An 11095-nucleotide genomic window follows, 5' to 3' on the forward strand; every position below is an offset into this window, starting at 1 on the left:
CATACAATCAAAAAGTACCTTTTTGACATCTCAGTTGAAGGAAACCAACAGCACTATACAAAGCAGGTTTTGGAACATTGTATAAAAACATTCCATGCACAATCTTAAAAAAAGCTCACAATAAAACTATTAAAGAGCAAGACAGACAACTGAACGCTCCCTACACATGCAGGACCAAAGATAAATTTTAGAAATAGGTAAAAGAATGAAATTCTACCAGAAAAAGGAATGGAAGAAAGGAGGAAAAAAATTCATGCACAGAAAGACAGATGTCTTGGAATATGACTTCTGATAACAAAATACACAAGGCTTTATAAACATCCATTAAAACCGGTAGTAGTAGTAGTAGTAGTAGTAGTAATAATAATAATAATAATAATAATAATAATGATGATGAAAAAATGCTACATGTGTCTCTCAACAGAAAGGTATTTTCTGCATTAATACTTATACTGCCAGGTTCTATGAAGTCATATTTCAAAACATTCCTACTCTGTCTGGTCTGTACCTTTTTTATTGCCATATATGAGTCGCTCTTCAGATGGAGAGTCCAGAAAAAAAGGAAGTGAACGATGGAGAAAAAGGTGAGTGAGACAAATAAAATAAAGATATTTAACTTGGCAGTGGTAATAAAGAAGGAATGGAGAAGAAACGTGAAAAAATAAAATGGAAAATTGCAACACTTAAAAATGCATTCATCGAACAAGAAGTGGAATTGTTGAGTGTATTTTTAAATTTGACGATAAACAAGTGAAAGCTTGAAAGTCAACAGTTAAAAAAAAATCCATTCACATAGAAAGATAAAGCGTAGACAGTACCTAGGTGGCATTAAAAGATGCATCAAGCAAAGAAATTGTTAAAGGAGACAGAAGAATAAAATAATTCAAATTAGGAAACTGCAACTATTGTGCTAAAGACAGGGCATATGCAACCAACTGATGACTGCAGTTACACTGGGCAACCTAAATCCTAACATCTCAGAATACCGCCAAACCCTACCCTGCAAATGCTTGGGGTAATTGCTTTATGCTCAATTTAGTAGGATTACTGGAATGAAAAACATAAATCAACTGTTTGCAGGATCACATTTGAGACTATTTCTAAGTTTTCACATTTCTGGCAACAATCTAAATGGCAGCAAAGTTCAACTGGCTCATAACCAGTGCATTCCAACCTAAAACACACAGCTGCTTGGCACAACGCTGTTCTGCTACTGAATTTGAACACAGTAGTTACCAAACGTTAAGAATGGGGTCATGTGCCTAGTATCTTTATAAATTATCTTTAGTGTTCCTCAAAGGCTGCTGAAACTTTCCTTCCTCCTCCCCCACCATCAAACCAGTCCTGTTACTGGAAAAAACAAAGCAAGTCTGAGAAACTTTTAGGTGTGACACTAAGTGCTACCACAGAAAACCAACAAAACAAAGCGTGATATGCTAGGTCTTCATGTTGAAGTTGCTTCTTAATCATCATGCTACAAACATCTCCTTAACAATCTACTGTAGCATAGTTTACAAGATGGAAAGATGTTATAATTCATTACATAAACACGTATTATACAATATACATATAAAAGTTCTCCTAACTTTTATGCTTTAAACTGAAACACCAAGGCTTAAACTTGTATTTCATACTTTCTGTATAGTACTTTGCCGTAAGAAATACCGTATCTGACTTTCACCTATATCAATTCTTTATTGAAGAACAATCTTTAAGAAATTTAAGATCTTATAATAAATTTATTCTAAATATTAGCAAAGTAAGTTTGCTATGTTTCAAATACTAGGTATTTGAAATGGTACAGGATAGCATTTAAAGTGCCAAGTGCCAAGAAAGTCTGAGAATTTTCCACAAAAAGTTTCAGTTTTAAGTAGAAATCAGATATGAATATTTGCAAAGGATACCATTACTGCTTCTTGATCACAAACACAAAACCACAATTCCCTTCTCTGCCCCCCTCAAAGTGTCATTATCTAAAGAAAAAATTGAAGGCAATTTTCTTCGAATTCCAGGTAATATTACAGCAGTCTAAGTTAACTACTGGTTCACAAGTTATTACCATTAAAACGATTTATATATCTTAAAGTAACCCCTACCGTCAAATTGATCTTCTCCCTCTGTCATCAGTTCATCATCAGAGCAAATGCTCAAAACATTCACCAACATTTCTGTTACTGTATAGGAAAAAATAAATCTTAATTCATTCCCTGTAGAATTTAAAATATTTCCACACACACAAGATGTAACTAGTCACCAGCAACTATAGTGAATGAATTTCCCACATCACAGCCATTGCTCAGTAATCTGGTTTCAAAAATATGTGTTTTTCTTGACGTGCGCTGTCACAGAATTTAAAAAGCTCGGAAAAGTAAGCAGTTAAAATTATACCACCTAATGATCAAAGAACACAGCAGAGCTTTCTCTCCTATCTTACAAGGAGTTCTTTTAGATACAAATTCTCTTCTTGTGTACTAGTATTTTTACATTAGGATAAGTATTTGAACTAGATTTTATGTAAAATTTACTTAAATATGAAAACATTTTGACTGCTCAAATTTAGGTTTGAAACGAGAAAGCTATTCCATTCCTGGCACCTGCAGGCATGTAGCAGAAGCACAAAAATATTATGATATAAATATGGTGCAAACTACATGTCTTTTCAAACTCCCCTTGAAAAAATCAACATCGTGGAATCACAAACTTGTCTCAAAAAGCTTGTATTTTCTTTCTCCAGGAATCTCCCTATTCTGCCACTCAATCTTTCCCACTTACATCAGACTCTTTCTTAAAACAGTCCAACTTCTCGTCCCCCTAGAGTGTTCAGAAACCTATTCCAGAAGTTCAGTCAGATGGTTAAAAACCCTGTAAATAGCTGTGTACATTTATTTATGACTAATTCATACAATCCCTGTGTTATCTGCTACGGTATTCTTCTCCATTCTTGGGAAAGAGCTACTCTCTACTTTAATGAGAAAAAAATAAATAAATGATTCTGATTTTGATCTGTTCAACACAGACCAGACAATATTGACACTGTATCTGTCACCAACAGTGGAAGTATGTATTTGTCCAAAATCGAGACAAACTACAAGGGCCGTGATTCCAGCAGTCTTACGCATACAGCGGGTCAATAAGCAACTTATTTAACAGCACTTGGTTGTCTCATTACCAGCATCATAACAAAAGCAAAATAAACAGTATTAACCCTTTGCTGTTGAAAATGTTATCTACTGCGTCATCAGGTAAGAGAGATATAAACAAAAATCTCCTTTCAAATGTCAGGTCCCTCTGTTTAAAAATAAAAAAATTGTTGAGTGGGTTAACCACTCAACTCAACTCAGAATCCTAGGTTTATATGACTGTAAATATATCATCTCAAGAATACTTTGCAAAGAAATTTAAAGAGCTTTCCAGATCACACTTATAAAAAGAGCAGTTCCTGTCATGGAAGGATTTTAAACAGACCCAAATAGCCTCTACCCTCATTGCTTTTTAACTGAAGACTACTTGGAGCCCCGGTGTCCTAGATTCAGTTATCAACTCAGGGCGGGGAGGGGGCAGGATCTGTGCTAAATTATCTTTTTTACAAGAAAAATTATAACTCAAAAAGTTATCTTTAATGAAGGTCAATCTGTTATAACTATATAGAAAAGGTTAAATTCTACATGAACATCTCAACGTAGTTTATACCTATAACTATACAAGATTAATAATATATGCTAGTATATAACCTAGCATTTTGCAGAATATGAACGGTTTTCATATTGACTTCAAATGCAGCTCAGGTATACACCCTCAATGGAAATTACAATTTCTGTTAACACCTCTGCTTTATTAGATGTAGTTTTTACTATCTCGACTGAAACAGGTGAAGAAAACAACCACAACCTGTAGAACAAATTGTATTTCAGTCTATCCTTTCTCAGAAATGGCATTTTCACATGCCAAAAAAATCCTCCGAATCAGTTTAACAACTTCACTGAATCTTATACCTAAAATAAAGACAAATACAGATACCCATTTTCACAAAAATTATGCTATTAATCTCTCACTGGTAAATATATTTTTAAAAAAATTTAAAAATCTTCCCAACATCAATCTGGGAGAAATAGGAAAGATATTCATTGATGTGTAACTTTTGCCTACCTTTTTCTCCAACAAATGGCAAAGACCATGTGAAAACATCCATAAAATTTGGTAGCCAGTAAGGATGAGGAGAACAATTGAACTGACGAATATTCATCACATTGTTTTCATATTTTAATACAGCAGCTAAAATAAAATTCAGACATTTTGAAAAGAATGTTTAAAACTTGCAAGTACCACAAATGTAAAGTCACAGGTTTGTTTTAGCTCTATTTTATACTACAGACAAAATAATCCCAGAGATACCTCATTCTCTTTCTTTCACAGGATTTACGGGACAGATTTCTAATGGAGAACTTCAGATTTTTATTGCACATATTGCAGTTTAAGGTACTGTTACATGTCAATATAGTTCTTTACTATCCTATTATAGGTCTATAATAAACAAAGATTTTAAAAGGTCCTGAAAAGGTATAATTTCAGCAATTTTAACAAAATCCTAACTCAGAACAGCAGTATATCCAGTATATCCAGGTTCAGGTTTTATTCTTCCCACACTGTAAGCCTGGAGTAAAACCACAGAAATCTAGAAGATCAGGGAGAAGGGGAAGCACAGAGAAACAAAACAGAAAAACAGATGCATTCTAAAGCTAAATAAGCGCTGACTGCATTTTTCCATACTTACACTTGCATTACACTAGGAATAGCTGATGTGAAAAAGGATTCTTAAAACGCAATATCCAGAGAGATGGTGAAAAAATGTGAAAAGCCGGTGGAAGCTATTTTTATTTCTCCTTTACTTTACAATCAGTGCAAGTAACAACAGCTCATCTTTTCCTCTATACAGTTAATCACCCTGCCTAAGTGGTATGGGTTGGGGGGGTGGTTCTTTGGAGGTGGGTGGAAGAACATGCAATGTATTTCATAGAAAAGAAGTCTTGGTTTCAAAGGAACGCTGTTTGAACATTGGAGATCATTCATTCATCACATACTTGAAATGCCATACTTTAATGTCACACTTGAATTTCAGCAGGCTTTATTTTTAATTATTTCTGTTGTTGAACTTTGTTCTCATCTATGAATAATATTAATTCACAGCTAAGCTCTTCTCTGTAATTCTGACTTGTAAATCTTTCTCCACACCATAAAGCACGCTTCTCCTGTGCAACTTTATCTTAAGCAGAGGATGGACAAAAATTAATTCCTTCTGTTTTACACCTCCCTAATAACATTTCCAATGGTGATCAGTATTTAGATCAGTACTTGCTCTTTCTTGATTTCCCATACACGGCCATTATGGCCCTGTACCATCACGATTAGACTCTCAGATGCAGCGATACACAACACAAACTACCTTATGCATAGGCTGCTGACCGATGCTTCCTCCCTTCCTTCCTTAGTTCACAAACTAAAGACAACAGAGGAGTGAAAACTCACAGCACAGGAAAGCCTTGCCTGACTGGAAAACACCAGGTGATACATTCATAAGTACTAAACAGCAACAATTTTTACAAAGGAAATGTTTGCCCACACTTGTGCTTCAAGTTACGCTTACAGAAGATCGTCATTTACGTCATGTGCTCTTCTTCATAATATAACTTTTACTAATGGAATTTTTTTTGTCCTTTAATTTCTTACCTGGCAAAAAATTGTTGATATTAGATGACTTATCTAGTAAGACAATTTTATGTTTAGTTTTACATACAGTTATTAATAACAAGTTCTTACCTTTATTATTGTAGACATCCAGGTAATTAGGTGCTGAAAAAATTGTTATTAATGACGGGAACCCTGTAGTTTGACTTTTCCTGTACATTCTATAACTGCAAAACCAAACAGATTATTTTACATCTTACAGCAATAAGCAATTAATTTTTATTTTACAGTGAGAATAATCGCTTGAAGGACACAAAGCACTTACCCTGCATCTTGTGCTTCGTGTGCTCTAATGATTGACAATAAATTATTATTTTGCAAAAATTCACAAACTGCTGGATAGCTGTGAAATGAAAACAACTATGAGTAAAAGAAATTATCTTAAAATATGCAGCAAGAGTCAGCACTAACACATCAAATAGATCATAGCATACTCTTACCTATAAAAGTACGAGCATCCTCTGACTGTATTGTGACTGAAATGCTCTTGTGAATTTTCATTTCCAAAATCTTCTGAAGGATCTGACCACAATAAGTCACACATTGGTCCAAATGCTGGAGGCTCTTTGAATCTATCTAACTGTTTGAGAAAAGGCAACAGCACAAAGACTCTTTGAATATTAAATCAGTAAGTTTTACACATTTGTTAAACTACATATCCATCAATACCAAGCGTTTTTAGAATAAATCCCAACCATATCAAAGAGAAGTAGTTTCTGTATATTTTTTCCTCTCCTCCTCATGAAATAAGGCAGAGACATGCCAAAAGAACCAAACCTGTTAAGAGCAATAAGATTTATTAGTTGTAAAAAGAAGGGAGATAAATTCCAGACTGATGGATATGTGTAATACAAGGTCAAGTTACAGACAAGGAACAAAATGGTCCTTTTTCATGCACATGCCATATCTACCAATCTGGAGACACTACCAGGAATTAGCAAAGAGAAACAGTACAGAAAACAGGATGATAAAAGAAAAGCATGAATAATTAGCACTGACCAGAAGAGACTAAATATATCATCCAAAAAAAAAAAAAACAAACCCCAAAAAACCAGACCACCCCAACCAAAAAAAACCCTGAAACACCCATCTCCATAATGGATCATTTAACAACGCAATGAAGAGGTGACTAGCTTAGCCGTCTTTGACTTCTTTCATACAGGCTTTATTTCTCAGCTACAGCCCTGGTGTAATGGGCCATAAGCATCTTGGGAGATGTCTTTGTCTGTTTTCGTTTCTGTAGCTGCTCCTTTACAGATTTCCACTTGGAAACACCTGCTTTAGCAGCCTGCAACTTTCCTAGTAACCACAGTGAAAAGGGGCAGAGGTAAGGAGGACAGCGCATTTGTTAACGTAAAAGGAAAATACTCTGCTTAAGTAAGTAACAGTCAATCAATCTCTGATGTCCCAGAAATGAAATTAGATATCCCAGATTGAATGTAAAGTTTATTTGATCTTTACGTAGCTGGAGTTTGTTCACAAGATGATTTTATCCAAGAAATGTAGGAACAGTTCTTTGATGGACAGTGCATTTATCTCACTTTACCTCCCATACCAAAGAAGATGACTTTGATGGTACTAGAGAACACTTAACTCTTCATGACAGGTTCGAAGGGAGGTTTGGTGAGCACTTGGTGAATTTGAGTCTAACGGTCCATAGGAATCCATTCAAATATGGAACCAGCAGTAGTGCCAAGCTCTCTCATGCCCTGGAAAATCAGAGCTCCCGAGGCTGCCACCTGTAACATAAGTGGAGAGGTCCAGATCTTTACAAATTCCTGCCAGATAATGGCAAGGCAGGTATTAACTGAAGTTGTTGTTGGAATTTATTCAATATTAAAAATCCGGTGGTTTAACATTTCCCACACTGGATGATAAACCCCGTATGGAATATTTCTTCCAGATTGAGGAAGTCAGTCCATCAACTTCTGCAAGTACCTGAATTTCTGTAGATTAAACCATCAAGTTTCTAAACCTCCAGCAATAAATTTGGGTCCAGAAGCTAACAGAAGCATTCACACAAGGAAGATTCAACTGTTTGCCGATTGATGTTTCCTGCAATACAGAAGGCTGAAAGTCTAGAAAGCATTTCTAAGAAATTTTCTTGAGTTATTCTTCAAGGATTTTCCTTATGACTTTGGCCAAATGGATAGAAACATTATAAATAAAAAGTTTTGGTTGCTGCAAGCAATGCACCTCTCTCTCCCAAACTAGTTTCTCATAGCATTGGAACAATAATGTAGCCATTTCTTGAAGGAGGTCAGTTTGTGAAAAATAAATATACTTACATACACACCAAATCGGTGTCTCCTTCATTAGACAGTCTACCAACTGGCATGGTTTGTAAGACATCTCAAAATTTAAGGAAGTGTCACTGCAAGCTACTCAACCCAGACTGTATATATAAAAATCAGAATAATCAACTTAAGGGTTTCTCTACATCGGGACAGCAAGAAAGTTAGCAAAGGACATGAGTCAATTCAAAACAGTTTTTACTGATTAACTATTTCTGAATATGTTGTGACTATGGCAAAACAGAATCTCAATACAAATTAGCTTAACATATTTCTAAATATGATTAAGGTAACTGAGAAAGACAATTTCATTCAAGAATAAGAATCACCACACCTGGCGTTAAAACAGAAATAGGTAGTATATTTTTTAATACATACCATAAGATATTTAAATCTAAATTAATTTCTAGGTATTATGCAGTCGGGACAACTAAACTGAAGTGCATCATACCTCCATATGGACGTTCAAATCCAGGAGTAGCAAAACCTTGGAGGTAGATTAAGCTACAGCAAATTAAAACTACTTTACTTTTGAGGCAAAAGACCTTCACAGAAGTTTCACACACTTGAAGATACAGACACCAGTTTTAATTAATCTGTCCTAATTTTCCTGAGAACTATCACAGAGTAAAGCCCTAAATGTGAAGGCCAGTGAAAAATGGCAGTCATCTTATATATTACTAAAGAAAAGGATATTCCAGCAGACCACAGAAAGGAAGCAAGGTATTATAAAGACAGATTCCCAGTAGTGCCCTCATATATTTCAAGGCACTTTGCTGATCAAGCCTTAGGATCAACAAGAACTAAACAAAAGAATGACCATCTGTTGCAAATGAGGAAGAAACTTCTCTGTCTCTCTTCTTTAAATTAAGAGTCCCCATGACCTTATCTGGACACTTCCCTCCTTATAAATCACCAGGCTTAAAATCACAATTCCTGGAATTTTGTTTCAGCAGAGGTCTTGGCAGTGTAAATGAAATCAACTAAACAGCACCTCTAAGTTGATGGACATGTGTCTGAAAGAGACACTCTTTACCAACACAATCAGAACATTTGTATAAACGAAGTTCAGAGAATAAAAATCGAATACTGGAAGTTTCATAAAATTCCATTTTCCCAGAAATAAGAAGCACTAGCAGCAATCTTTCTGGTTAGGCTTTACTGTCATAGCTACTACGACAGCTGTCCTCTCCTGGAAATAAGTTTATGCCAGCAAAAATAATCATTTGTGTAGTTTAATCACTTTCCTGAATGTCAATAATACTGACAAAAGACTTCATCCAGAAGAAATTGCATCCGCACAGAATTTTTCTTTTTTTCTTTGGCGATTCATATACCGTTTATAGAGCTGTCTTTTCCCTTCTTATGCCAGATGATTACACCTACACATGTTTGCAGAGAAGACCTCTCCTTAATAAGAACTTTTGCTAATAAACCAGAAGGCTTGTAAGAATTGTCTCGACTGTTTACAGAAGTCATTTCACACACCACACTTGTACGACAAGTATATGGTATTTTCCTAGATATAGAAACAGCATTTCACATCACCCATTTAATTTAAATACATATAAAATGTCGGTGCATGCCAAGCTCTAATGCAGCTATTGAAGCTGCTGCCAGCCCATGAATAGTGCCTCTTCTGAGTTACCAGATGATTCTTTAAAAAACAAAAAAGGCCCAAAGAACAGTTCTAATAACACTGCCTTACACTGATAAACGTGGTTTTCATCAGAAGCAATATATATATATATATATGAAAATCTGCATTGTAAACACACAAGCTTATATTTCATCCTAATGTAGCCTTGAGTGTTATAGAAGCACATATGAAAGTACAGGCCAAGATGACAGAACTACCTTTTAATTAAATTTACTTGACACTTTGAAATGTGATTAACTGCAAGACCGACACTAAAACAAATCACAATCCTATTATGACAGTGGCTTTCCAAAGTGTTTTTCCAGACTATGTTTCCTTTACACTACTTTCTAGAAAGCTTTGGCCATGTTTCTTTTCATCTGTAACTTGAGAAATGTTAAGGCCTTGTCAGAATGGCACCGTTTATTCACTCTGCTTTCTTACTTCTCTTTCTCTGCACAATGCATAGAGATTTCTGTACACGTTAGTATTTGCTCCAAAAATGCAATGTGCCTAAGTACATATTCCCACTTACACCACTGAGCTTGTAAATATGCTTCCTGTCTTTCTACCATTTTCTTCTCCTCTCACATTATTCTGCTTGGCAGTGTAATATCTGTAAGTGAAATAAGCTGACATTCCAGCCTCTGAAACGGTCCAGCCAGTACAAAAAAAAATCTGGTGCATTCAGAAACGAGATTCAACTGGACAGCAGCCCATATATCTGAGGAGAGGGAGAAGTAAAAAAGAAAAATGGAGCACAAGTAAAGGAGAAAGTGCTAAGAAAATGAGAAATACAATAAATGAAGATAAAAGACAAAATGGGCCATCAATATTTATATACTATAAAACGAAATTAGGAACATACTTTTTCCTTCTGATATTTAGATCTTTTTTGAAATAGGCCCCACATACCTTCTTCCATATGCGGATAAACAACTTTTTTCTTCCATCCTTACCTATAATCCCAAAGCTGTCTTAGAACCACCTATTTCTATTTTAAGCTGAAATCAGCTACACTTTAGCTGCTACTAATCATAACAGGAATAGTTTTGATTTCCAAACGCAGCAGTCAAGATGTCAGCTAAGTTAACTGAAGTAAGTCAAAAAGGAGTATGCAAAAAGGAAAGCAACTGAGTTTGAAAATTCCCATCTGATACAATCTTCACCTGACATCAGCATCCATGCAAGTTGAAAGCAAGTTATTAGAAACAGATACCTCACGTCATCACAAGCTTCTTCCCTTTAAATTGCACACCACTATTTAGTGTTTCCATTGGATAATTTTTAAAACTTGTTTTCCTTCTTCTTACCTATATACTCAGCACATTTACCACAGCACTCCACAGCTGTTACTCAAATACCTACCAAATTTGCCATTTTAAATAGCAACCTGAATTTCTATTAAATACTGCAATTT

General features: G+C 35.2%; 1 protein-coding gene across 7 annotated transcripts in view; it reads right to left on the minus strand.

Annotated features, from left to right (window-relative positions):
* Positions 1-11095, minus strand: part of PPP3CB (protein phosphatase 3, catalytic subunit, beta isozyme) — a 32276-nt gene that overhangs the window by 12700 nt on the left and 8481 nt on the right. For 4 of the 7 annotated variants that reach the window (XM_009322434.1, XM_009322432.1, XM_009322436.1 and 1 more), the window contains exons 5-9: positions 6183-6322; positions 6008-6085; positions 5815-5909; positions 4147-4272; positions 2097-2174 (exon numbers count right to left, since the gene is read on the minus strand). In XM_009322434.1, the coding sequence (XP_009320709.1) occupies positions 2097-2174; positions 4147-4272; positions 5815-5909; positions 6008-6085; positions 6183-6322 (517 nt within the window). Of the gene's footprint in view, positions 1-508; positions 536-2096; positions 2175-4146; positions 4273-5814; positions 5910-6007; positions 6086-6182; positions 6323-11095 lie in introns of all 7 variants that reach the window. The other 3 variants (XM_009322433.1, XM_009322430.1, XM_009322435.1) reach the window with 1 other exon arrangement.

This window comes from Pygoscelis adeliae, unplaced genomic scaffold (genome assembly GCF_000699105.1).
Source record: "Pygoscelis adeliae isolate BGI_AS28 unplaced genomic scaffold, ASM69910v1 Scaffold244, whole genome shotgun sequence".
In the NCBI taxonomy this organism is placed as follows: domain Eukaryota; kingdom Metazoa; phylum Chordata; class Aves; order Sphenisciformes; family Spheniscidae; genus Pygoscelis; species Pygoscelis adeliae.